Here is a 27,538-nt window from a genome sequence, read left to right as displayed (position 1 = left end):
AGTATTCTATAACGTTATTTCATATGTATCAAACGTTTGTAATACACACGTGCATGACAGTTTATTTACAGGCACCGATCTGAACACGGGAGACGCTCTCAGGTCATGTAATTTGTCCATCAAGCTAAAAGGAATTTCGTAACATAGATACTTTTTCTTTATAGTTTAAATTCTCATTTTTTATTTTCTCCAATGGCGGTGTTGATACAGCGAGGAATTTCTGTGGTGGTTGATAGTTTTCACAGCAAAATAATGGAAGTTCTTTTTTCCCGATTTTACGTAGGTTGGACATGTATAGCGGGTGTATATGCCGACCTCTGAATTTTGGTCGTCAGTAATCGACGGCAGTGCACTTCGTTGAATGTCGCAAAATAATGAGATGCGAATTGTATCCTGCAGTTGAACGTAAAAACTATACCGATTTTGCTCATAAAACTAAAAGAAAATGGACTGTGCCTATTTTTGTGGAAAGAGGACATTTATCATCGACGCGATTGTGTTTTCCTTTGTAATAGATGCTCGATTATAGGAGGTGCATTGACATTAAATACATTTGTTACAGTGCAGTGTTTTCACAAGCAGAATGGTGAGCACTTGTGGAGGCGGAGTGGTGACGGACCTATGTGTGTGTGTGTGTGTGTGTGTGTGTGTGTGTGTAGTCGCCCTAGGCAGCTGTTCCCTAACAAGAGTGTGGTGTGTGGCGCTGGGCGGCCTTCATTCACGTCATATTGTTTAGTTAGCTTTACATACTTTTGTGTCGGCAGGGTTCGGTGCTACCAGTGACTGTGGTGAGACGGCGGTATGCCACAGACAGCACTTTTATTGCCAGCTTATAGGCGAAGGATACACTTTGAGTACACCTGTATAGCATCGTTAATTTTTGAGCTGTTTTGCGATTTTAGGAACTCCTTTTGTAATTACGCCCAATATTTTTGATTAATGACATAATTAGTAGTGATTTCTGCTTCAGTTTCCCAACCAAAATAAAGTACATTAACCTAATCTTCCTTTTATGTACGTGGACAGTTTCCATGTGTTAGGGACGCACTTGGGCTTTCTGACTAGGAAGACCAGAAAGGGCCCACCATTTTTAATTTCCTGCCAATTTCCGGGAGAGGGGGTGGGGTGGGCGTGATCTTAATCCTGGGACAAAGAAATTGCCACGATTTTTGAGATTATCACCAAAATACGAAATTCCAACTAAAATTCAAAATTCACATCAGTAGGATAGGTGAAGGACAGGGAGGGGGGAGGGGCAAAGTTGCATGTACAGTCAGAGCAAATAACATTATGTCATCTCGGGATGGTAGTGGGGTAACGTGGGTTGTAATTTATTAATCAGTGTATTTAATTTGCATATCAATTTGATATCAAAATTTCGCTCTTACCGCCATCTCCCTACTAATTGTGTGTACACTGCACAGTATGTTCTGTCTTACACATTGCTACGGTCGCAGGTTCGAATCCTGCCTCGGGCATGGATGTGTGTATTGTCCTTAGGTTAGTTACGTGTAAGTAGTTCTAAGTTCTAGGGGCTGATGACCACTGATGTTAAGTCCCATAGTGCTCAGAGCCATTTGAACTATTTGTCTTACACATTCACACTGGCCAGGCTGCATCCAAAAAGTGTCAAAGACAGCATGAATACACTGCTACAGTGTCTCCACAACTGGAATGGGCTCTGCATACTTGATACTTTTCAGATGTCCCCATAACCAGAAATGGCACAGGTTGAAGTCTGGTGAACAACCAAGCCATGCAACTGGACCCTTCGTCTGATCCATCGACCAGCGAAGACACGACTGAGATATCTCCAGACGTTAATGTCTAATTGGGATAGAGCGCCATCATGTTGCAGCCACATAACTCTTCGTATCATCAATGGCACTTCTTCCAGCATGTGAGGCAAAGTCGCCTACAAGAAACGCTGATAGTTCCGGCCTGTTAGGAGACGTGGAAGGAACACTGGTCCTAAAATATGGTCTCCAGTTGTCCTGTCCCACACATTCTGGCTGCACTGATGCTGATGTTTCGCTTTCACCAAACCATTGGGGCTCTGCATACCATTCCACAGACGATTGTTATGAAAGTTGAAGATATCACTCCATGTAAAGGTGACCTCATCTGTGAATACGATGGATGACACAAACCCCAGAATCGTGGTTGCCTGCTGAAGAAACAAGTGACAAAACTGCTCCCGATGTCTGTCACTAGTAAGCCCTGCATACACTGTAAGTGATAAGGGTAGTAACAATTGTCATTGAGGATGTTCCACAAGGTCGTCTGACGTACCCTTTACTGGTGGGCCAACTAACTAGTACTGATACGGTTGTCACCTTTCACAGTGTTAATCACATTTGCCTCAAAGTCTGGAGTTCGAACACTCCAGGTACGTCCTTCATGATTTCCTCCTTCCTGGAACAACCCCATCTTAGACAAACGGAGAAACATTGTTACTAACATTGAATGCTGTTGGTATTGTCTACTGATACAAATTTGCGGTCCACTGCCCGTTGCTATTTGCGTTTCCGTAAGTAAACACCATGTCGGCAAGCTCTCGATTCGAATGCAGAACTATTGCGTACAACGCTGTATCACATCTATTACAAAATGAGTCAGCAAGAGAAATGAATCAGACACAACATTACCAAAGACTATGGCAGGAGAGGGCGTTAGGGCATGAAATATGAGGAAAAGTATCACGCTGTAGAAGGAAACCATGCATACTGTAACCATGGCTGCATGGCACAGCGCATACTAGACCGCAATCTCTGTAATAATGTATAATTGAATAACTAATCACTAGAATGTATACCATGAATTTCTGGACGTACTTCATTAGACCTTCTCGTTCCGTATCCCCTCATCGATCAATCCCTAGAGTTTTTACAGGGTGGAAAAGTCATCCTGTATACAGGTTGGTCAGAAAGAGTCTGAAAAGCTTGTAATGCTGTTGCAAGATAGGTTGTGCTGAGAAATTCTTCTTACGAAAAAACTTCTATATCTTGCGTCGCCTATGAGTTAATTAACATTGAATTTAGCCAATCAGGCTGTTGCGCACAAATTCAAGCGTTCCGCCAGAGAAGTTAGTGTCAGTTGTGAGTAGATGATAGCGCACGACACTGCACAGTCCTTGGCTCGGGTTGGGAACTTACGACCGTCCCACATTCAATTTTTACGTTGCTCACCTGTTCTGCTTTAGGAAACCAAATGAAAAACAATTTTAGCGACACCATCTCTGGCGGGCAGCTTGAATACGCTTGCGCAAAACTGAGGTGTTAATCAACACGGAAACGGCTCAGTGTATCGATTTTTTTCTTAACATTTATTTCTCAGCACAATCTACCCTGCAACACGCTTATAAGCTTTTCACACTGCTTCTGGCCACCCTGTGTATTAATTTCACAATGCAGTGTTGGTAGCTCCATGTAAAAAATCATTTGACAGATGTGTTGCATTTGTATGTGAGGGCGAACCAAACTTAACAGTCTGAGCTAGAATTGAAGAGTGTGCTGAATGTATGGCATGGACATGTTACCACAGATGTATGTGGAACCTACTGCTAAATCATCTAAGTGACAGTGGTCACATGACTTACATCACTTTTTAGGCGGATTATGTTCTAACAGAAACACTGTTGATGTACAAATATCAATTTCAAGTTTCTTTATTCGCTGATTGAGTTCCACCACCTTTGAATCAATATACTTTTTGATTACCAGATTTGAAGGTTCATTTACTGTTATTGTTATTATTAGTTGACAATTTTTTTGCTCTGATGTCGCCAAAATTTGTCCATCATGTGGAATATTCAAGATAGGAGGAAAGGGCAGCATCGGTCGTAAGCTTTTATTTTTAAAAACTTTAAAACTTTTAATTTTTTAAATAAATGTTTTTTGCATACCGATTTCAGCTATTATATAGCTACCTTTCGTGCATCTATATGCAGGTCATCGCTAATGGTTTAACTGTTTGTTATCTGTCATGTCAAATGGTACCATATGTGATTTTGTTTACAATGAGTCACCTTTACTTGGTTATAATTTCACTGAATATAGCTACACAGTATCTGAAATCGATTGCAATGAACAGCTTAAAAATTTACGAGCGACACTGTCGTTTCTCCTCTCTTGGATACCGTTGATATGGTCTGTATCACGCTGTTCCTGATGGAAGTAAAACGGATGTGGAGTATTTCTTCAGGTTGCTGTGAAATTTTTGTCGGTCTGCTACAAATAGTGCTGAAGGTAGAAGAGAAATTCCTGTCGAGTGGAAAATGGGGAGAGGAAATATATGTTTAATGGCCTACCAGTTGCCTCACTCTATCTTCCTCAGCACCTTTAAAAATTTCCACAAAAATTTAGCATGAGAACATATTGGAGCTTTTTTAACATGCGACTCGCCTCATACTCTGGCAAGCTAGCTTAACTTTAACTCATTCACACTCACTGGTTGGTCGCTGTAAACCGCTCATGCCGATCCGCTCCCAGTTGCCCTTCCTCACTCACTTACTCAGCCCAACTCATGGCCATTCGCTCTTTGTGTCTCTTGTGTCACAGCCACAGTCTCCAACGCACTGTCCTACTACTGCTGTCTCCGTTCACTGCCACTGTCTCCCTCTTGCTCTCTCTTACTGCTAAAATCTCATTCCTACTGCTGCTGTCTGTTCTCACTGTCACTTTCTCTCTCTTCCTCGTTGTCATTGTCATGCACCCTGTCTCTCATTATCAATAGCTCTTAAGCAGTTCCACTTTCCGTTTCCCTTTATTTGCCTCCCCCCCCCGCCACCGGTAGTCTCCCTCACTCATGTCATAGACTGTTCTGTCACTGTAAGCTATGTTCCACTGCTACTACTGTGTCCTGTGACCCTCTCGTGCACCGACACTGTCATTGTTTTCTTCGTTCTTTCTATAACAAAACCATTGTCTGCTATCTTTCACTGTTTATTATGAAGAATAAGGCTGCTGGTACCCCACTTTTCAGGTATAGTCAAATAAACATCATTGTTTTAGCATGTTTTTCTTTTGGTACACCGACAGGAACATTTTTCCACTGGTTCCCTTTTTTCCCCTACTGCAGTAGGACATGTAACTCATATGAAACGGATTGTACTTGTCCGTAAAATTTAGACAATTTATTATGTGAAATCGAAATAACGCAAGACTAATTTATACCTCAGACCAGATTTTACGTGCAAACAAATTTTGTATGTGCTTCAGTGGGGTTTCCAGATGGTAACGGAGACACTTCATAATATATTCCTCCGTGATACATCACTTTATAAACTACGTTTTCCCATCAGACCGGATTTTATGTGCGTATTTTACGCGTACACGTAGGGTAACTGTGGACCTCTGTATATCGGAAAAGAGTGAAGATATGAAGACAATTTCCAAGGTTTTTTGAGATCAGAATCTTAGGAATACACTGTAAAAATCACTGGCATTTGCTGTGCATAGCCGTCTCGAAATCGGCGCCTGGGTTTTGGTTGTTTCTCGAGAACGGATAAAGATTTCTGAAAACGAGAAGGTAGCTCTCCTAGATAAATGCCTAGAGAATATACTGTTAAAATAATAACTATTTCCTGCGGTTTTATTGTTTAGTTTTTGCCTGATACCGGATGTTACGTGTAGATATAGTGTAACATTGAACTCCTGTATCTTGGATATGGATAAAGATACCAAAACAATTTTCAAGTATGTTCGAGATCGGGATCTTAGGAATATATTGTAACAATTTCAGTCATTTTCTACGCATAGCCGTCTTGGAATTTCCGGCTGGAATTTGGTCCGCTGGTGACGGTGGAAATATAGTATAAGAACCATCTTTGTGAGGTTTTCTGAGGGCTCGCCCATGAACTAATGATGCCTTCATAACTGCCATCATGGACCACATCAAATGAAAAAGAACCAACCGATTTGCTTCATTTGCCTAACGAGGAGGAAGTGTTCATACTTTGACCCTATACTGTAGAGTAGAGACACTAAGAGGACCCTACTGTTGGGTATACACATGATCGCTAGCCCAAGGGCGATCCAAAACACTGACCCTGCCTTATTATCACGAATAGAATCCAAGGTTTGTTCACTGGAAATCGCCTTTTTTATGCGCAACATTTTGACGTATATAATTTGACAATCGGTATGAAGTGCTAATTATACAATTACTAATTTATCAATTTGTCTAATCTGTATGAATTACTTATAAGATTATTAATTTATTTTTGGTATTCGGTGAAAGTGGTATAAGTGCTATTTTTCTTCGATGTGTCATACTTCATACTAGTTCACTGGATATTTTTCAAACAGGAGCTTCAATAGTCGATATATTAAGCCACAGAGGTTCTGAGTACAAGCAATGTGATCTTTGGTTGTCAGTCGCACTATGGTTGCCAGTACAACATTCGGTGAGTAGTGTGTGAGAGGGTTGGGTGTTGGTTATGCTGGTGAGCGGTCCGGAAATAACTAGCAGAACACCAAGAGACAAACGTAGAAATGTTGCTCTTTCACAATATGATTTTGTAAAAACTGATTTGAAAAGTGTGAAGATATTCAGGTACTGTTGTCGCTGCACTGCTTGCTCACGCATAATTAATCATGAGTCTGAGAAAGGTAAACTTATAGCTTAATTTTTCTTTATTGATTTATGTTAGTTACCTCGACTGTCGAGACGCGACGAAACAAAAATATCTGCCCAAGTGGTTTGCATTCCGAGTTATAGAGTCACCACTCATTTACCATTCTATTAACTAATTTTGTGACAGAGCTACATTTTTATAAGATTTAATTTTTGTGAAGATGGTTGCAACTGTTAAGGAACCAAAGTTTGACACTACAGTTTTTGAATACTAGTCTCTTTGAATTACTCAGTAAGTCGAGCCTTTCCGACCGTTTCCTCACGAAAGTTTAATTTTACAACTGTGTGTTGCCGCATTGCACTTAGCGGAACACGGTTGCTCAAAATGTAAAGCATGATGTGCTTAGCATAGCTACGTTTTCTTGCATTGCACTTGGCAAGGTTTTTCCTTTAAATGGTGTACTGTTTCGCCATATTTTGGCATTCATCACATTCGAGCAGTAACAAGTTTCCGTTGCCGCAAGGTAAGTCATGAAAATTTGTTATTGTCAATTTAACATCAGCCAAGACGCAGTAAAATCGTTCACAGTCAGGCTTTGTGTGTTGATTTATTATCAGGTTCACTTTGGATAAAGTTCAATTCAGATCTCTTCTGTTTATGCTAACAGTCTTATTCTTAAAGTGCAGTGTTATGTCTTCTCGTGAATATCATTTAGCGTTCGGAATTTTATTCAACCAGTATGCTTACGTAAAAGCACAGGGCATTTTAATAAAAACATTTTGGATATTTATGCTTTCAAATTTTGATTTTTAATTTTATATAGAATTTTTATTCTGTTTTTCTTTTTTTTTTTCGTGAGTTGACTGTAAGACAAGCACTGTGACGTCACACGCTGAAGCACTCTACAATGCACAGTGCAGAACTTCATAGGATAGTTTATTTAGTACACAGTCTTCCTTTTTCTATTCAGGTTTGGTAAAAGTTATTTGCAGTACAGTTATAACGTTTCAGACGGATTTGACGACTCTTTTTATCAAAAAGCGTTGACACAAACATTGTTCAGGTTTACCTTAAAACAAAGACACACACGAAAGTTGAAGAACAGGGAAACAGTTTACATATACAACAGCGACAAACAAAACAGTTACACAGTACATCTACATCTACATACATACTCCGCAATCCACCTTACGGAGGGTATCTCGTACCACAACTAACATCTTCTCTCCCTGTTCCACTCCCAAACAGAACGAGGGAAAAATGACTGCCTGTATGCGTCTGTACGAGCCCTAATCTCTCTTATCTTTGTGGTCTTTCCGCGAAATGCAAGTTGGCGGCAGTAAAATTGTACTGCATATTTAAAGTTAGCTGCCATTCTTTACACCAATCACAAATCCTGTCCAAGTCATCTTGTATTCTGCTACAGTCACTCAACGACGACACCTTCTCGTACACCACAGCATCATCAGCAAACAGCCTCACATTGCTATCCACCCTATCCAAAAGATCATTTATGTAGATAGAAAACAACAGCGGACCTACCACACTTCCCTGGGGCACTCCAGATGGTTCCCTCACCTCCGATGAACACTCAACACCGAGGACAACATACTGGGTTCTATTACTTAAGAAGTCTTCGAGCCACTAATATACTTGGGAACCAATCCCATATGCTCGTAGGAGTCTGCAATGGGGCACCAAGTCAAATGCTTTCCTGAAGTCAATGAATATGGCATCCGTCTGATACCCTTCATCCATGGTTCGCAAGACATCATGTGAAAAAAGGGCGAGTTGCGTTTCGCAGGAGCGATGCTTTCTAAAGCCGTGCTGATGCATGGACAGCAACTTCACTGTCTCAAGGAAATTCATTACATTCGAACTGAAAATATTTTCGAGAATCCTGCAACAAACCGATGTTAAGGATATTGGTCTGTAATTTTGAGGATCCGTCTTTCTACCCTTCTTATATACAGGCGTCACCTGCGCTTTTTTCCAGTCGCTCAGGACTTTAAGTTGGGCAAGAGATTCGCGATAAATGCTAGCTAAGTAAGGAGCCAATGCATTAGAGCACTCTCTGTAAAGCCGAATTGGAATCCCACTAGGACCTGGCGATTTATTTATTTTCAACCCATTCAGCTACTTCACAACCCCAGGGATGTCGAACACTATGTCCTTCATACGGGAATCTGTACGAGACTCAAACGGTGGTATGTTTGTACGATACTTCTGCGTGAAAGATTTCTCAAAAGCTTAATTTAAAATTTCAGCTTTCGTTTTGCCGTCTTCTGTTGCCCTGCCAGACTGATCAGTATGTACGTCATTTACGAAACTAGCAGAGAAGCATTACAATCGAGTTGCTTCTGCCTGCTTCCAAGATTAGCTGTGTGTGAATGGTAATGACGAATAGCGTAAGGTCTTTTGGTTTGGCATAATTTGTGGCCTCAACACAACATGGCTTCTTAAGTGCCGTTATCTATATGTTTCGTACATGGAACTGAAATTATGGAACTCAGAAAGAAATTTCCACATGTACTGTGTGTGTAATTGACACATTCGTAACTTAACGAGCAATAAGTCACTAATTAAGACACTTCATATACTGAATTATTTATTTGGGGTTCTGTATTGTTCACAGATTCTTCTCTCGAGGAATTTGGAAATAGCCGGTGATGAATGTGCTGCCTTTACGGAATGGTGACGCCGGCGGTACTTGAGATCCAGTCGAGGAAGTAGGTGACCCTGGTGAAGCCGGCCGGGTCTCCGCTCGAACAGCCCTTGCCCGAAATCCAGCTGACGACGGCGATCTGCGTGTAGCTTCCCTGTGAGCCGACCACCAGCGCGCCGCCGCTGTCGCCCTGAAACGTGACCACAGCATAATCCCTCTCTGGTGGGAGCCCTAATCACGTATTTTCCAATACAGTAAAGGGTCACTCACTCAAGATGTAGCGCTGAAGGTAAACACATACGTTCTAAAATAGTACCACCATAAGTTCTTGAAATCATTTCCGTGGAATGCAACTGCCATTGTGGCGGATATTCGCTATCTGTTCAAAAGTACCCGTGCATGTCCACCACGCACTTTTAGGTCGGCTTGAAACTGTGTGGGGACACTTTTAGTCAGGTGTCTGAACGTATGTGGAGGAATGCTAGCCCAAAACTAGAGGAGGTTGTGCTGTAGGACGCTGCAGTTTGAAGTAATGGAAGTCGACCAAAAAGTGTTCCATTGTGTTCAGGTCGGGACTTTGTGCATGCTAATAAATTTCAGGAATGTTATTGTCCGCAATCCATTGCCTCACAGGTGCACCTTTATTATAAGGTGCATTGTCATGCTAAGACATTCATCGTCTGCTAACTGTTCTACTCTATGAAGTACACGATGCTATAAAATACACTGACGAAAAAAAAATACTGCAACACGAAGGTGTCCTGCGACATAGACGAAAACTGGTAGTCGTGTTTCTACATATGAAAAACGATGTCTACTCAAATTTCGAGCTATTTGCATAAGAGCGCCGCTAGTAGCGCCACTGTGAGCATGCAATTCAGGTTTGCCTTAATTACACGCTGTGAAGGTCGTGAGACTTAGTTGCATTTGAGATTGAATGTGAGTTGATTGCAGTCAGGGATGCCTTTAACGGGATAAAGACGCCAATATCATCACCTCACTGAAATTAAACAGAATCGTATAATAGGGCTGCGATAAGCTGGATGTTGCTTCTTCGACACTGTAGAAAGACTTGGTAAGAATGTAGCCACTGTGCATGATTGCTGCCAGCCGTGATCAAGAGAATGTAGAGTCGCGAGAAGACCGGCCTTCGGACGGCTACGTGGAACTACCGGGAGGGAAGACCATCGTCTTCGGCGTATGGCTCTGGCGCTTCGTACTGCACATACAGCAGCAACCTGAGCAGCAGTTGGCACCACAGTGACATTAATTACTTCAAGAACAGCCCCGAGCCAGAAACCTTGTAGCGTGCGTTACACTGACCCCAAACCCCTGCCAGCTCGGGTTAGCAGCAGTCTAGGATAGTTACAGTGCAGTCGTAACTTTCTCTACGAAAGTAGTGCATCAAACAGGCATCAAGACTTTATGTACGTATATTTCTATGTAGAGAACGTCTTAAATTGTCCCTGCTTTGCTAAAGACTTTTATATGGATTTCAACAATGACACTTTGTACCAAAGTTAAGTGTAATACAATATTACGCTGAGTGATGGTGTTCACTAGTTCTTTTGATTTCTGTCCCAGAATCCACGCACTGTCCCGACTGGTCATGGTACTCTTGGCGGTCAGACTACTCGGTCACTTCAGTTACCGTGTGCAATCCATATCTGTTGCAGTGAAAATGATTGTAGGTACTTACGTTACAGGTGCTCTGTCCGCTGGAACCGACAGCGCAGAGTGTGAAGTCTAAGATGGGACCCCCGAAGTATTGGCTGCACTGCGTGTTGGACATGACGTTCAGTGCCGTGTACAGCAGCGTGTCTGAGCTGGCACCGTCTAGAAACACACAACACGGCCTCGTGTACCCCTAAATGCTTCTATGAGTGACAGTTTCACGTGCGGATGTTCAGTTACCAAGAATGTTCGTTATCATGTTACGTTGTGGGATTACACAGATAATGTAATGCAACAAGTAGGCCGAACATTGAACAAATTTTATGTATTATATGTTTCTCTTCACATACATAACTTGGTTGTAATCTTTTATTAGGATAACAAGTGCCACAAATATTTGCTTTTATTGAGGCATGTACAGGGTGACAGTTATTGAACTATACGAAAAAAAAGGAAATTAGTTAGAGACTACTGCAGACACGCATTTAATTCAACATGTAACCTCACTATAAATATTCGGATATAGGTTCGATAAGCTTGCCATCATTGGCGATGATGTAGCGCAGACGAATAGCGAAATTTTGCATGACCCGCTGAAGTGTAGGAACATCGACGCTGTCGATGACCTTCTGAATGACTTTTTTCGTCTCAGCAATAGTTTTGGGGCAATTTATGTATACCTTTTCTTTAATATAGCCCTACAAAAAGGAGCCAGGTAGCGAAAGGCTATTTACAATTTTTGCAGAAACCTGATGACAATTATAAGAGTCGAGGGGCACAAAAGGGGGGCAGTGGTTGAGAAGGGATTGAGACATGGTTGTGGCCTATCCCAGATGTTATTCAATCTATATATTGAGGAAGCACTAAAGGAAACAAAAGAAAAATTTGGGTTAGGAATTAAAATCCATGGGGAAGAAATAAAGACTTCGAGGTTTGCCCATGATATTGTAATTCTGTCAGAGACAGCAAATTGCCTGGAACAGCACTTGAACGGAATGGACAGTGTCTTGAAAGCAGGATATAAGGTGAACATCAACAAAAGCAAAACGAGGATATTGGAAAGTAGTCGAATTAAATCACGTAATGTTGAAGGAATCAGATAAGAAAACGAGACACTTGAAGTAGTAGATGGGTTTTGCTATTTGGACGTCAAAATAACTGATGATGGTCGAAGTAGAGAAGATATAAAATGTAGACTGGCAATGGCAAGGGATGCGTTTCTTAAGAAGAGAAATTGGTTAACATCGAGTATAGATTTAAGTGTCAGGAAATCTTTTCTGAAAGTATTTGTGGGGAGATTGGCCATGTATGGAAGTGAAATATGGACGACAAATAGTTTAGACAAGAAGAGAATAGAAGCTTTCGAAATGTGGTGCTACAGAAGAATGCTGAAGATTAGATGGGTAGATTACGTAGCTAATGAGGAGGCACTGAACAGAATTGGTGAGATGAATTTGTGGCACAACTTGACTAATGGAAGGAATTGGTTGGTAGGACACATTGTAAGACATCAAGGTATCACCAATTATTACTGGAAGGAAATTGGGGGGGGGGATGTAAAGAAAAGGTGATCAAGAGATGAATGCAGTGAGCAGATGCAGAAAAAAATAGGTTTCGTTAGTTATTCGGAGATGAAAAGGCTTGCACAGAATAGAGTAGCATGCAGACCTGCATCAAACCACTGTCTTCACTGAAGACCACAACATTAACAACAGATTGCAACTCCCCTGCTGACAGACTCTCTATTCTAACAGAAGGTGCAGGTTGCTCACTGGCGACTCATTCATAATCGAAGACAACTGAAGAAGCCCTGAAAGCGTGGATTTGCTTTGGAACCAGGTAGAGAGCTAAATACAAGGAACCTCAACTTGGAGTTTTAGTTTCATCACGCAAACTGGAAAGGAACGTCAGTTTCGGAATGTGACTGGCAACTACCCTGCTTACAATAGAACAAATTTAAATGGCAGGAAACTTATTGACGTTTGTGATGCGTTTGGTCTTTTACTTAAGTCTACTGTTTTGTTGACATCCCACGGAAAAGAAAATTTGGCGTTTTCCACAAAAAGAATTTGGTGAATTTCAACTGGACTACGTCACAATATCGAACTGCGATGTTAGGGAAATAGAGAATGTAGACGTGCGGAAAGGAGACAGTTTTAACTTATCACTTCCTGCACCGCGTTGTAGCCGCGTGGTCCAAGGCGCCTTGCCACAGTTTGTACGGCTCTCCCCGTCGGAGGTTCAAGTTCTCCATCGGGCATTGTTGGTATGTTGTCCTTAGCGTAAGTTACTTTAAGTTAGATTAAGTAGTGTGTAAGCCTAGGGACCGATGACCTCAGCAGTTTGGTCCCAAAGGAACTTACCAAAAAATGGTTCAAATGGCTCTGAGCACTATGAGACTCAACGTCTTAGGTCATAAGTCCCTAGAACTACTTAAACCTATTAACCTAAGGACATCACACACACCCGTGCCCGAGGCAGGATTCGAACCTGCGACCGTAGTAGCCGCGTGATTCCGGACTGCAGCGCCAGAACCGCACGGCCACCGCGGCCGCCGAACTTACCACAAATTTCCAATTTATCACTTACTGACCCGTGTCAGACTACTATCGTTAAATAGGATAACACTGCTTCAGAATAAAATTATAAGAAACGACGATGAAAAGCTCAGGCTACTCTAATATTTAAGAGCTGCTACAGCAAAAGAAAGCATTGATCTGGCATGATACCTGAAAAAATACGCACCACAGAAAAGGAAATAGCAGCGTTACAAAGGAGATGTAAACTTGCTTGGTGGACTGCAGACTGTGATTAGGCAGTCTGCAAAACATTGTACATTGACAAAACAAGAGATAAGCTCTCAGAATACGAAGAAGTGCTGAAGTAGACAGCAAAAATCCTCTGTAAAACCAAAAGTTCAACAGGGCGATGGGAATGTGGCAATGAATAATTAAGGAAACTGAAAGACATTGGCTGTGTAATGATCTTGTGGATGTTGCAGTTCTTATGTGTGTGCTTTCTAAGAAAAACTCGAGACGAATTCCGCGTTATTCAAGAAACTGTTTTATAGTTTTTTTTTTTTACCCAGTAATGTTTCAGAAATTTTGTGCTATCTTCAGTGGATTATTGTTTACTTTCTTTCTGAAAAACTGTTGTTTCATATTAACCTCTCACGTGGATTGTTTGAACGTCTGGTACAAATGTATTTATATTTGTAAAAGGAGCGACTGTTAAGTGTCAATCGTGTTTCATTAGTTTGATTACAGTACAGAGTTGAGACATACACACATCAAAGAAGTTTTGCATCATCCCGGTTCCCAGAGTTCCTGAAGACAAATGTTGACTGTGGATATTGTATCACAGACACAGTCCCTTTGACTGTTCAGAGACGTCTGTAAACCGGCCCAAGGCCGGCCGCGGTGGCCGTGCGGTTCTAAGCGCTGCAGTCCGGAACCGCGGGACTACTACGGTCGCAGGTTCGAATCCTGCCTCGGCCATAGATGTGTGTGATGTCCTTAGGCTAGTTAGGTTTAAGCAGTTCTAAGTTCTAGGGGACTGATGACCTAAGATGTTAAGTTCCATAGTGCACAGAGCCATTTGAACCATCTGAACCAAACCCGCCCAAAGATGTAAACAACCATGCATGAGCAGCGCCTATTAGACGGAGGAGGTTCGACAGCCGATAAGCTGCAGTCATTCCACCAGGAAGGAGGTACATGGTACATGTTGTCTGCAGTTCTACCATGCCTAGACGGTCAACACCGCGGTTCTATAGCGTCCGCTTTGTTACTTTGTGCCAGGAGGGGCTCTCAACAGTGGAAGTGACCAGGCATCTCGGAGTGAACCAAAGCGATGTTGTTCGGACATGGAGGAGATACAGAGAGACAGGAATTGTCGATGACATGTCTCGCTCAGGCCACCCAAGGACTACTACTGCAGTGGATGACAGCTACCTACGGATCATGGCGCGGAGGAACCCTGACAGCAACGCCACCGTGTTGAACATGCTTTTTGTGCAGCCTCAGGACCTTATACACACTGTCCAGCGAGTGCAGCAAGATGGAGGTTCGCTGCTGTTTTCGGGTGGCACTATGTGGGGCCGACGCTGGTGGTCATGCAAGGCGCCGTAACGGCTGTACAATACGTGAATGCCATGCTTTGATAGATAGTGCAAACATATCGGCAGCATATTGGCGTGGCATTCGTCTTCATGGACGACGGTTCGCGCCCTCATCGTGCACAGCTTGTGAATGACTTCCTTCGAGATAACGACATCGCTCGACTAGAGTGGTCAGCATATTCTCCAGACATGAACCATATCGGACCTGCCTGGGATGGATTGGAAATGGTTGTTTATGGACGACGTGAGCCACCAACCACTCTAAGGAATCTACGCCGAATCGCCGTTGAGGAGTGGGACAATCTTGACCAACGGTGCCTTGATGAACTTGTCGATAGTATGCCACGACGAATACATGCACGCATCAATGCGAGTAGACGTGCTATTGGGTATTATAGGTATTGATGTGTACAGAAATCTAGACCACCACCTGCGTAGGTGTCGCTGCATTGTGGTACAACATACAATGTATGGTTTTCATGAGCAATAACAAGGGAGGAAATGACGTTTATGTTGGTCTCTATTCCAATTTTCTGTGCAGTTTCCGGAACTCTCGTAATCGAGGTGATGCAAAACTTTCTTTGATGTGTCTATATGACAGAGTTGAGACTTTAGGAGTTGTTCATTTACCGTATGCCTAAATATTTTGGTTTTATGGTAAGTTTGGAAATAATACAAGTATGTAGATGTGTTTACATACCTCACGCGAAGCTGTTAATTGCGTATGGTGGTAGCTTTAAATCTACTATACAGTCTACAACTTTCATCTGCAAACAACGAAACGGCTTTTTATTTTCTTTGTTTGTTGTTTATTCCGACGGGGAAATTGATATATATCGAGTTATTTGGCGTGTTACGGTTTTTAAAGTTGAAGAGTTTTGTATCTCGTTTGTGTCGTATAAACGAAGTTATTTCTTAAACTAAAAGTGGTATCACTGTTGTCAGTTGCAGCGAGACGTTACGCGGAATCAGCGGCTACAAGTGTCGTTTTACTTTCGCTCGTCGCCGCTGATTCCTCGTAACATCCCGCTGCAGCTGACAACACTGATCCACTGATCCGCCTTTATTTGGATATAATGTTTCAAGGCTTTGAGTGTGACGTGCGTTTTTGAAGTTTGTGATGCTTATGTCATGCGTGTGTGTGTGTGTGTGTTTGCGTGCGTGCGTGCGTGTGTGTGTGTGTGTGTGTGTGCGTGTGTGTGTGTGTGTGTGTTTAATTTTACAGGTTGAGCGTATGTATATGATATACTTTGGCTAAAAGATAAATCACACTCTCGTAGGAAAGAACATTATAATTACATAAACAGTATCCACCCACAAATACAAATCACCATTGCAACGAAAACAGATAAAAAAACCTCATCATACACAAGAGAAACAATAAGGGTGAGTTCAAAATTGATATGAAATCTATAATCTCTAGCGCAATTGTTCAAAACCAATCCAATCACTCCATAACTCATAAAGAAGCCAGTTTTAAATATTTATTACACAGACGGAACACTACATCTATGAACAAACGTGACTACACAGAAGAACTGAACGCAATAAAAGAAACTACACAGGAGAATGGGTACGATGCAAAACCAACAGACAAATAAACAACAAAATACAAAAACAGCGAACATATAATAGACAAACATACACACACACACACACACCACACACACACACACACACACACACACACACACACACACACACAGAGTGAGAGAGAGAGAGGGGGGGGGGAGGGAGAGAAAGGGAGGTAGAGCGAGATAGGCGACACTACTCACATATTGTCAAAAGATAGTAACAAAAGGCACGTAATGACTTACAGCAACATAACTACTCACTGAGTAGGCAATATGCTAAAGAGACAAGGACTCAACAAAGGATACCGAAAAAACAACACAATACAGAACAGACTTGGTAGACATAATACCGGCGCTGATAAATATAGCCAGTTTGGTATGTATCGATTAACATGCAATTACAGTCAATCTGCATATGTGGGTGAAACGTGAAGGAATTTTACAACCAGATATACAGAACATGATTGCACTTGCAATTGTAGTGATGTTTTGGTCACTTTTGGATATTGATTGCGCCTTTTCTCCAATCGCCCACGAGCGCAATGACCATTTGGGATCTGTGTGCGGCTTGTGCTACAGTCTCTAAGTATGGAGCATGTACAACCACAAATCCATACTTTTAACCGATTGCCACCACGGTTACTGCAGAGGCCCAGAACAATTTTAGACTTAGTGCCGTACAGGACTGTTTGCAATCCTGCACAGTTTTTTTTAAACACATTATTTTATCACATTGTAACTGGGCAACACAACTCTTCAGCTGTCTTTACTGATTCGCCGAAACAGGAGTCCGTTGGTTGCTCTGTTGTTTTTCCTGATCGAGTACTCAAGGTCCGGCAGCCTTGGGACTTAATTGCCTTCGACGTGGAATTATATGCGATCTTGCGCGCACTGGAGGAGATGAGATGCTGTTTCAACTGCTAAATTCCTTGTCTATTCAGTTTCTCTGAGCGACCGTCATTCTCTATGGTGCTTGTAACCAGCAGAGAAAGTAGGACATAATATACAAGACCCCCTCCTCCAACTACAATGGCTGGGGAGGGAGGTGTCTTTGCTGGGTACCAAGGCACATGAATATTACAGAGAACTAAAGCGCAGATGTAGCAGCGAAGGAGGCATGTCGTGATCCTCAGACGCAATAATACGTCCACTGAGTAGCCGTATTTATTTTATGGACGTCTCACTACGTCTCCAAGGCGTCACAAGTCCACACTTTGCTGATCACTCGGGTGACATTTGGGCATCGAGCTAGTATAGGGAAGAGTAAATTCACATACGTGCAGTCCCACTAATTCGTTTCTGAGTTTTTCGTTTTCTACGCCAGCTTAGGTAGTGGTTAGAACTAACAAAAGGGTTACCATATCAACCTTTGCAGTGTTCTTAACGAACATAACAGGGGACGTGTTTTGACCGCTAGGTGTTGTGCCATTCTTGGATAGGGTAAATAGTAGGATTTATAATAGTATATTTGTTAGGATTTCATGCTGTGTGTTTTGCGCTTTCGTTTTTATTTTACAGTTAAACATTCATTAATAGAATTCTCTTAAACTAGGTTTAGTTTTTATTCTCAGTCTGAATGCATTAGACAAGGGATAGATATATATGGAACGGTCAATTAAATTAATTTTTCATGGCAAGAATACCTCAGTGTTGTCGCGAAAAACAAAGCCAGAGTCAGATAGCAATGAATGCACTACTAACGCCACTGATAGCATCTTGCAAAATAACCCACACAAGAGGTCAACTTGTAACAACTTTTCAGAAAGAAAACAAACTACCCACATCTTATATTGCATGCAGTAGTACACTCCTGGAAATGGAAAAAAGAACACATTGACACCGGTGTGTCAGACCCACCATACTTGCTCCGGACACTACGAGAGGGCTGTACAAGCAATGATCACACGCACGGCACAGCGGACACACCAGGAACCGCGGTGGAAAGTAGTCGAATTAAATCACGTAATGTTGAGGGAATCAGATAAGAAAACGAGACACTTGAAGTAGTAGATGGGTTTTGCTATTTGGACGTCAAAATAACTGATGATGGTCGAAGTAGAGAAGATATAAAATGTAGACTGGCAATGGCAAGGGATGCGTTTCTTAAGAAGAGAAATTGGTTAACATCGAGTATAGATTTAAGTGTCAGGAAATCTTTTCTGAAAGTATTTGTGGGGAGATTGGCCATGTATGGAAGTGAAATATGGACGACAAATAGTTTAGACAAGAAGAGAATAGAAGCTTTCGAAATGTGGTGCTACAGAAGAATGCTGAAGATTAGATGGGTAGATTACGTAGCTAATGAGGAGGCACTGAACAGAATTGGTGAGATGAATTTGTGGCACAACTTGACTAATGGAAGGAATTGGTTGGTAGGACACATTGTAAGACATCAAGGTATCACCAATTATTACTGGAAGGAAATTGGGGGGGGGGGGGGGATGTAAAGAAAAGGTGATCAAGAGATGAATGCAGTGAGCAGATGCAGAAAAAAATAGGTTTCGTTAGTTATTCGGAGATGAAAAGGCTTGCACAGAATAGAGTAGCATGCAGACCTGCATCAAACCACTGTCTTCACTGAAGACCACAACATTAACAACAGATTGCAACTCCCCTGCTGACAGACTCTCTATTCTAACAGAAGGTGCAGGTTGCTCACTGGCGACTCATTCATAATCGAAGACAACTGAAGAAGCCCTGAAAGCGTGGATTTGCTTTGGAACCAGGTAGAGAGCTAAATACAAGGAACCTCAACTTGGAGTTTTAGTTTCATCACGCAAACTGGAAAGGAACGTCAGTTTCGGAATGTGACTGGCAACTACCCTGCTTACAATAGAACAAATTTAAATGGCAGGAAACTTATTGACGTTTGTGATGCGTTTGGTCTTTTACTTAAGTCTACTGTTTTGTTGACATCCCACGGAAAAGAAAATTTGGCGTTTTCCACAAAAAGAATTTGGTGAATTTCAACTGGACTACGTCACAATATCGAACTGCGATGTTAGGGAAATAGAGAATGTAGACGTGCGGAAAGGAGACAGTTTTAACTTATCACTTCCTGCACCGCGTTGTAGCCGCGTGGTCCAAGGCGCCTTGCCACAGTTTGTACGGCTCTCCCCGTCGGAGGTTCAAGTTCTCCATCGGGCATTGTTGGTATGTTGTCCTTAGCGTAAGTTACTTTAAGTTAGATTAAGTAGTGTGTAAGCCTAGGGACCGATGACCTCAGCAGTTTGGTCCCAAAGGAACTTACCAAAAAATGGTTCAAATGGCTCTGAGCACTATGAGACTCAACGTCTTAGGTCATAAGTCCCTAGAACTACTTAAACCTATTAACCTAAGGACATCACACACACCCGTGCCCGAGGCAGGATTCGAACCTGCGACCGTAGTAGCCGCGTGATTCCGGACTGCAGCGCCAGAACCGCACGGCCACCGCGGCCGCCGAACTTACCACAAATTTCCAATTTATCACTTACTGACCCGTGTCAGACTCCTATCGTTAAATAGGATAACACTGCTTCAGAATAAAATTATAAGAAACGACGATGAAAAGCTCAGGCTACTCTAATATTTAAGAGCTGCTACAGCAAAAGAAAGCATTGATCTGGCATGATACCTGAAAAAATACGCACCACAGAAAAGGAAATAGCAGCGTTACAAAGGAGATGTAAACTTGCTTGGTGGACTGCAGACTGTGATTAGGCAGTCTGCAAAACATTGTACATTGACAAAACAAGAGATAAGCTCTCAGAATACGAAGAAGTGCTGAAGTAGACAGCAAAAATCCTCTGTAAAACCAAAAGTTCAACAGGGCGATGGGAATGTGGCAATGAATAATTAAGGAAACTGAAAGACATTGGCTGTGTAATGATCTTGTGGATGTTGCAGTTCTTATGTGTGTGCTTTCTAAGAAAAACTCGAGACGAATTCCGCGTTATTCAAGAAACTGTTTTATAGTTTTTTTTTTTACCCAGTAATGTTTCAGAAATTTTGTGCTATCTTCAGTGGATTATTGTTTACTTTCTTTCTGAAAAACTGTTGTTTCATATTAACCTCTCACGTGGATTATTTGAACGTCTGGTACAAATGTATTTATATTTGTAAAAGGAGCGACTGTTAAGTGTCAATCGTGTTTCATTAGTTTGATTACAGTACAGAGTTGAGACATACACACATCAAAGAAGTTTTGCATCATCCCGGTTCCCAGAGTTCCTGAAGACAAATGTTGACTGTGGATATTGTATCACAGACACAGTCCCTTTGACTGTTCAGAGACGTCTGTAAACCGGCCCAAGGCCGGCCGCGGTGGCCGTGCGGTTCTAAGCGCTGCAGTCCGGAACCGCGGGACTACTACGGTTGCAGGTTCGAATCCTGCCTCGGCCATAGATGTGTGTGATGTCCTTAGGCTAGTTAGGTTTAAGCAGTTCTAAGTTCTAGGGGACTGATGACCTAAGATGTTAAGTCCCATAGTGCACAGAGCCATTTGAACCATCTGAACCAAACCCGCCCAAAGATGTAAACAACCATGCATGAGCAGCGCCTATTAGACGGAGGAGGTTCGACAGCCGATAAGCTGCAGTCATTCCACCAGGAAGGAGGTACATGGTACATGTTGTCTGCAGTTCTACCATGCCTAGACGGTCAACACCGCGGTTCTATAGCGTCCGCTTTGTTACTTTGTGCCAGGAGGGGCTCTCAACAGTGGAAGTGACCAGGCATCTCGGAGTGAACCAAAGCGATGTTGTTCGGACATGGAGGAGATACAGAGAGACAGGAATTGTCGATGACATGTCTCGCTCAGGCCACCCAAGGACTACTACTGCAGTGGATGACAGCTACCTACGGATCATGGCGCGGAGGAATCCTGACAGCAACGCCACCGTGTTGAACATGCTTTTTGTGCAGCCTCAGGACCTTATACACACTGTCCAGCGAGTGCAGCAAGATGGAGGTTCGCTGCTGTTTTCGGGTGGCACTATGTGGGGCCGACGCTGGTGGTCATGCAAGGCGCCGTAACGGCTGTACAATACGTGAATGCCATGCTTTGATAGATAGTGCAAACATATCGGCAGCATATTGGCGTGGCATTCGTCTTCATGGACGACGGTTCGCGCCCTCATCGTGCACAGCTTGTGAATGACTTCCTTCGAGATAACGACATCGCTCGACTAGAGTGGTCAGCATATTCTCCAGACATGAACCATATCGGACCTGCCTGGGATGGATTGGAAATGGTTGTTTATGGACGACGTGAGCCACCAACCACTCTAAGGAATCTACGCCGAATCGCCGTTGAGGAGTGGGACAATCTTGACCAACGGTGCCTTGATGAACTTGTCGATAGTATGCCACGACGAATACATGCACGCATCAATGCGAGTAGACGTGCTATTGGGTATTATAGGTATTGATGTGTACAGAAATCTAGACCACCACCTGCGTAGGTGTCGCTGCATTGTGGTACAACATACAATGTATGGTTTTCATGAGCAATAACAAGGGAGGAAATGTCGTTTATGTTGGTCTCTATTCCAATTTTCTGTGCAGTTTCCGGAACTCTCGTAATCGAGGTGATGCAAAACTTTCTTTGATGTGTCTATATGACAGAGTTGAGACTTTAGGAGTTGTTCATTTACCGTATGCCTAAATATTTTGGTTTTATGGTAAGTTTGGAAATAATACAAGTATGTAGATGTGTTTACATACCTCACGCGAAGCTGTTAATTGCGTATGGTGGTAGCTTTAAATCTACTATACAGTCTACAACTTTCATCTGCAAACAACGAAACGGCTTTTTATTTTCTTTGTTTGTTGTTTATTCCGACGGGGAAATTGATATATATCGAGTTATTTGGCGTGTTACGGTTTTTAAAGTTGAAGAGTTTTGTATCTCGTTTGTGTCGTATAAACGAAGTTATTTCTTAAACTAAAAGTGGTATCACTGTTGTCAGTTGCAGCGAGACGTTACGCGGAATCAGCGGCTACAAGTGTCGTTTTACTTTCGCTCGTCGCCGCTGATTCCTCGTAACATCCCGCTGCAGCTGACAACACTGATCCACTGATCCGCCTTTATTTGGATATAATGTTTCAAAGCTTTGAGTGTGACGTGCGTTTTTGAAGTTTGTGATGCTTATGTCATGCGTGTGTGTGTGTGTGTGTTTGCGTGCGTGCGTGCGTGTGTGTGTGTGTGTGTGTGTGTGTGTGTGTGTGTGTGTGTGTGTGTGTTTAATTTTACAGGTTGAGCGTATGTATATGATATACTTTGGCTAAAAGATAAATCACACTCTCGTAGGAAAGAACATTATAATTACATAAACAGTATCCACCCACAAATACAAATCACCATTGCAACGAAAACAGATAAAAAAACCTCATCATACACAAGAGAAACAATAAGGGTGAGTTCAAAATTGATATGAAATCTATAATCTCTAGCGCAATTGTTCAAAACCAATCCAATCACTCCATAACTCATAAAGAAGCCAGTTTTAAATATTTATTACACAGACGGAACACTACATCTATGAACAAACGTGACTACACAGAAGAACTGAACGCAATAAAAGAAACTACACAGGAGAATGGGTACGATGCAAAACCAACAGACAAATAAACAACAAAATACAAAAACAGCGAACATATAATAGACAAACATACACACACACACACACACACCACACACACACACACACACACACACACACACACACACAGAGTGAGAGAGAGAGAGGGGGGGGGGGAGGGAGAGAAAGGGAGGTAGAGCGAGATAGGCGACACTACTCACATATTGTCAAAAGATAGTAACAAAAGGCACGTAATGACTTACAGCAACATAACTACTCACTGAGTAGGCAATATGCTAAAGAGACAAGGACTCAACAAAGGATACCGAAAAAACAACACAATACAGAACAGACTTGGTAGACATAATACCGGCGCTGATAAATATAGCCAGTTTGGTATGTATCGATTAACATGCAATTACAGTCAATCTGCATATGTGGGTGAAACGTGAAGGAATTTTACAACCAGATATACAGAACATGATTGCACTTGCAATTGTAGTGATGTTTTGGTCACTTTTGGATATTGATTGCGCCTTTTCTCCAATCGCCCACGAGCGCAATGACCATTTGGGATCTGTGTGCGGCTTGTGCTACAGTCTCTAAGTATGGAGCATGTACAACCACAAATCCATACTTTTAACCGATTGCCACCACGGTTACTGCAGAGGCCCAGAACAATTTTAGACTTAGTGCCGTACAGGACTGTTTGCAATCCTGCACAGTTTTTTTTAAACACATTATTTTATCACATTGTAACTGGGCAACACAACTCTTCAGCTGTCTTTACTGATTCGCCGAAACAGGAGTCCGTTGGTTGCTCTGTTGTTTTTCCTGATCGAGTACTCAAGGTCCGGCAGCCTTGGGACTTAATTGCCTTCGACGTGGAATTATATGCGATCTTGCGCGCACTGGAGGAGATGAGATGCTGTTTCAACTGCTAAATTCCTTGTCTATTCAGTTTCTCTGAGCGACCGTCATTCTCTATGGTGCTTGTAACCAGCAGAGAAAGTAGGACATAATATACAAGACCCCCTCCTCCAACTACAATGGCTGGGGAGGGAGGTGTCTTTTTGCTGGGTACCAAGGCACATGAATATTACAGAGAACTAAAGCGCAGATGTAGCAGCGAAGGAGGCATGTCGTGATCCTCAGACGCAATAATACGTCCACTGAGTAGCCGTATTTATTTTATGGACGTCTCACTACGTCTCCAAGGCGTCACAAGTCCACACTTTGCTGATCACTCGGGTGACATTTGGGCATCGAGCTAGTATAGGGAAGAGTAAATTCACATACGTGCAGTCCCACTAATTCGTTTCTGAGTTTTTCGTTTTCTACGCCAGCTTAGGTAGTGGTTAGAACTAACAAAAGGGTTACCATATCAACCTTTGCAGTGTTCTTAACGAACATAACAGGGGACGTGTTTTGACCGCTAGGTGTTGTGCCATTCTTGGATAGGGTAAATAGTAGGATTTATAATAGTATATTTGTTAGGATTTCATGCTGTGTGTTTTGCGCTTTCGTTTTTATTTTACAGTTAAACATTCATTAATAGAATTCTCTTAAACTAGGTTTTGTTTTTATTCTCAGTCTGAATGCATTAGACAAGGGATAGATATATATGGAACGGTCAATTAAATTAATTTTTCATGGCAAGAATACCTCAGTGTTGTCGCGAAAAACAAAGCCAGAGTCAGATAGCAATGAATGCACTACTAACGCCACTGATAGCATCTTGCAAAATAACCCACACAAGAGGTCAACTTGTAACAACTTTTCAGAAAGAAAACAAACTACCCACATCTTATATTGCATGCAGTAGTACACTCCTGGAAATGGAAAAAAGAACACATTGACACCGGTGTGTCAGACCCACCATACTTGCTCCGGACACTACGAGAGGGCTGTACAAGCAATGATCACACGCACGGCACAGCGGACACACCAGGAACCGCGGTGTTGGCCGTCGAATGGCGCTAGCTGCGCAGCATTTGTGCCGCGACAGCGTGGACGTGAACCGTATGTGCAGTTGACGGACTTTGAGCGAGGGCGTATAGTGGGCGTGCGGGAGGCCGGGTCGACGTACCGCCGAATTGCTCAACACGTGGGGCGTGAGGTCTTCACAGTACATCGATGTTGTCGCCAGTGGTCGGCGGAAGGTGCAGGTGCCCTCGACCTGGGACCGGACCGCAGCGACGCACGGATGCACGCCAAGACCGTAGGATCCTACGCAGTGCCGTAGGGGACCGCACCGCCACTTCCCAGCAAATTAGGGACACTGTTGTTCCTGGGGTATCGGCGAGGACCATTCGCAACCGTCTCCATGAAGCTGGGCTACGGTCCCGCACAGCGTTAGGCCGTCTTCCGCTCACGCCCCAACATCGTGCAGCCCGCCTCCAGTGATGTCGCGACAGGCGTGAATGGAGGGACGAATGGAGACGTGTCTTCTTCAGCGATGAGAGTCGCTTCTGCCTTGGTGCCAATGATGGTCGTATGCGTGTTTGGCGCCGTGCATGTGAGCGCCACAATCAGGACTGCATACGACCGAGGCACATAGGGCCAACACCCGGCATCATGGTGTGGGGAGCGATCTCCTACACTGGCCGTACACCTCTGGTGATCGTCGAGGGGACACTGAATAGTGCACGGTACATCCAAACCGTCATCGAACCCATCGTTCTACCATTCCTAGACCGGCAAGGGAACTTGCTGTTCCAACAGGACAATGCACGTCCGCATGTATCCCGTGCCACCCAACGTGCTCTAGAAGGTGTAAGTCAACTACCCTGGCCAGCAAGATCTCCGGATCTGTCCCCCATTGAGCATGTTTGGGACTGGATGAAGCGTCGTCTGAAGCGGTCTGCACGTCCAGCACGAACGCTGGTCCAACTGAGGCGCCAGGTGGAAATGGCATGGCAAGCCGTTCCACAGGACTACATCCAGCATCTCTACGATCGTCTCCATGGGAGAATAGCAGCCTGCATTGCTGCATAAGGTGGATATACACTGTACTAGTGCCGACATTGTGCATGCTCTGTTGCCTGTGTCTATGTGCCTGTGGTTCTGTCAGTGTGATCATGTGATGTATCTGACCCCAGGAATGTGTCAATAACGTTTCCCCTTCCTGGGACAATGAATTCACGGTGTTCTTATTTCAATTTCCAAGAGTGTATTTTTCTATTATCTTTTCAACGGATGATGAATACAATGTAAGTTCTCAGGACAAAAAGATTTTTTTTATGTGACATAACGACAGTTCAACACTTTTAAGATTTTTTCCTTTATTTGTACTGTGAAATCTTGCTTCTTGTCAAATTTCCTGTATCTAGGTCAACGGGAAGTATCCCTAACGTTTTGATGAGTGAGTCTACGAGTATCAATTCTGTGACATAAATGGCCACATATTTCGATTTCTTTGACTTGCAACTTTAAATGTTTTACACCGTCGACGGACCGTATGATCTTAGTATGTGACATAAATTTCAACTTGATACATCTATCCGTTCCAGACAAAAATGTACCTTAGGAGTGGGAACGTCAGACAGACAACAAAATAATGCTATAAGGGTTCCGCTTTTACAGACTGATGAATGAAACCCTAAAAAAGATAGGAAAAAGCGTGTCACCCCACCCAAAGGATTACTAGGGGACGTCTTAGTTCTACAGTTTTTTTTTATCAAGGTAAGAAGTCATATCGCCCGATGAACCATAGACCATCGGTGGGGTGACATGCATTCCTCAGCGATACAGGTAGCCGTACCGCAGGTGCAACCACAACGGAGGAGTATCTGTTGAGAAGCCAGACAAATGTTTGGTTCCTGAAGAGGGCAGTAGCCTTTTCAGCAGTTGCAGGGGCAACAGTCTGCATGATTGACCGTTCTGGCATTGTAATATCAACCTAATCGGTCTTGCTGTGCTAGTACTGCGAACGGCTGTGATCTTTCCCGGGCTCATGCAGCTCTGGTAAAATATTTCGGAGGTAAAATAGTCCGCCATTCAGATCTCCGGGCGAAGACTACTCAGGAGGACGTCACCATCAGGAGAAACAAAACTGATATTATACGAATCGGTGCGTGGAATGTCAGAGCGCTTAATCGGAAACTTTAAAAATGGAAATGGATCGGTTCATGTTAGATATAGTGGGAATTACTGAAGTTCGGTGACAGGAGGCACAAGAATACTGGTGCGGTGATTACGGGTTTATAAATACTAAGAGAAATAGCTGTAATGCAGGAGTGGGTTTCACAATGAATAAGATAACAGGAATTCGGCTAAGCTACTATGAACAGCATAGTGAAGGCATTATTGTATCCAAGATAGACAAGAAGCCTTCACCCACCACTGTAGAACTTGTTTATATCT

At 42.9% G+C, this 27,538-nt stretch overlaps 2 protein-coding genes across 3 annotated transcripts in view; both read right to left on the bottom strand.

Moving 5' to 3' along the window:
* Positions 1 to 9,172: 9,172 nt before the first annotated feature.
* The window catches only part of LOC126327949 (brachyurin-like), a 226,800-nt gene continuing 208,434 nt past the window's right edge, over positions 9,173 to 27,538 (bottom strand). The window contains exon 8 of the mRNA XM_049995933.1: positions 9,173 to 9,259. The gene's annotated coding sequence lies outside the window, so the exon portion shown is untranslated. The remainder of the gene's footprint in view (positions 9,260 to 27,538) is intronic.
* The window catches only part of LOC126327897 (brachyurin-like), a 141,911-nt gene continuing 123,545 nt past the window's right edge, over positions 9,173 to 27,538 (bottom strand). For both annotated transcript variants that reach the window (XM_049995929.1, XM_049995928.1), the window contains exons 6-7: positions 10,942 to 11,078; positions 9,173 to 9,432 (exon numbers count right to left, since the gene is read on the bottom strand). In XM_049995929.1, coding sequence (XP_049851886.1) covers positions 9,262 to 9,432; positions 10,942 to 11,078 — 308 coding nt within the window. In that variant the 3' untranslated portion in view covers positions 9,173 to 9,261. The remainder of the gene's footprint in view (positions 9,433 to 10,941; positions 11,079 to 27,538) is intronic.

This window comes from Schistocerca gregaria, chromosome 2 (genome assembly GCF_023897955.1).
Source record: "Schistocerca gregaria isolate iqSchGreg1 chromosome 2, iqSchGreg1.2, whole genome shotgun sequence".
NCBI lineage: Eukaryota > Metazoa > Arthropoda > Insecta > Orthoptera > Acrididae > Schistocerca > Schistocerca gregaria.
The sequence above is the reverse complement of the archived record's forward strand: the minus strand, read 5'-3'. Positions and strand labels throughout refer to the sequence as shown.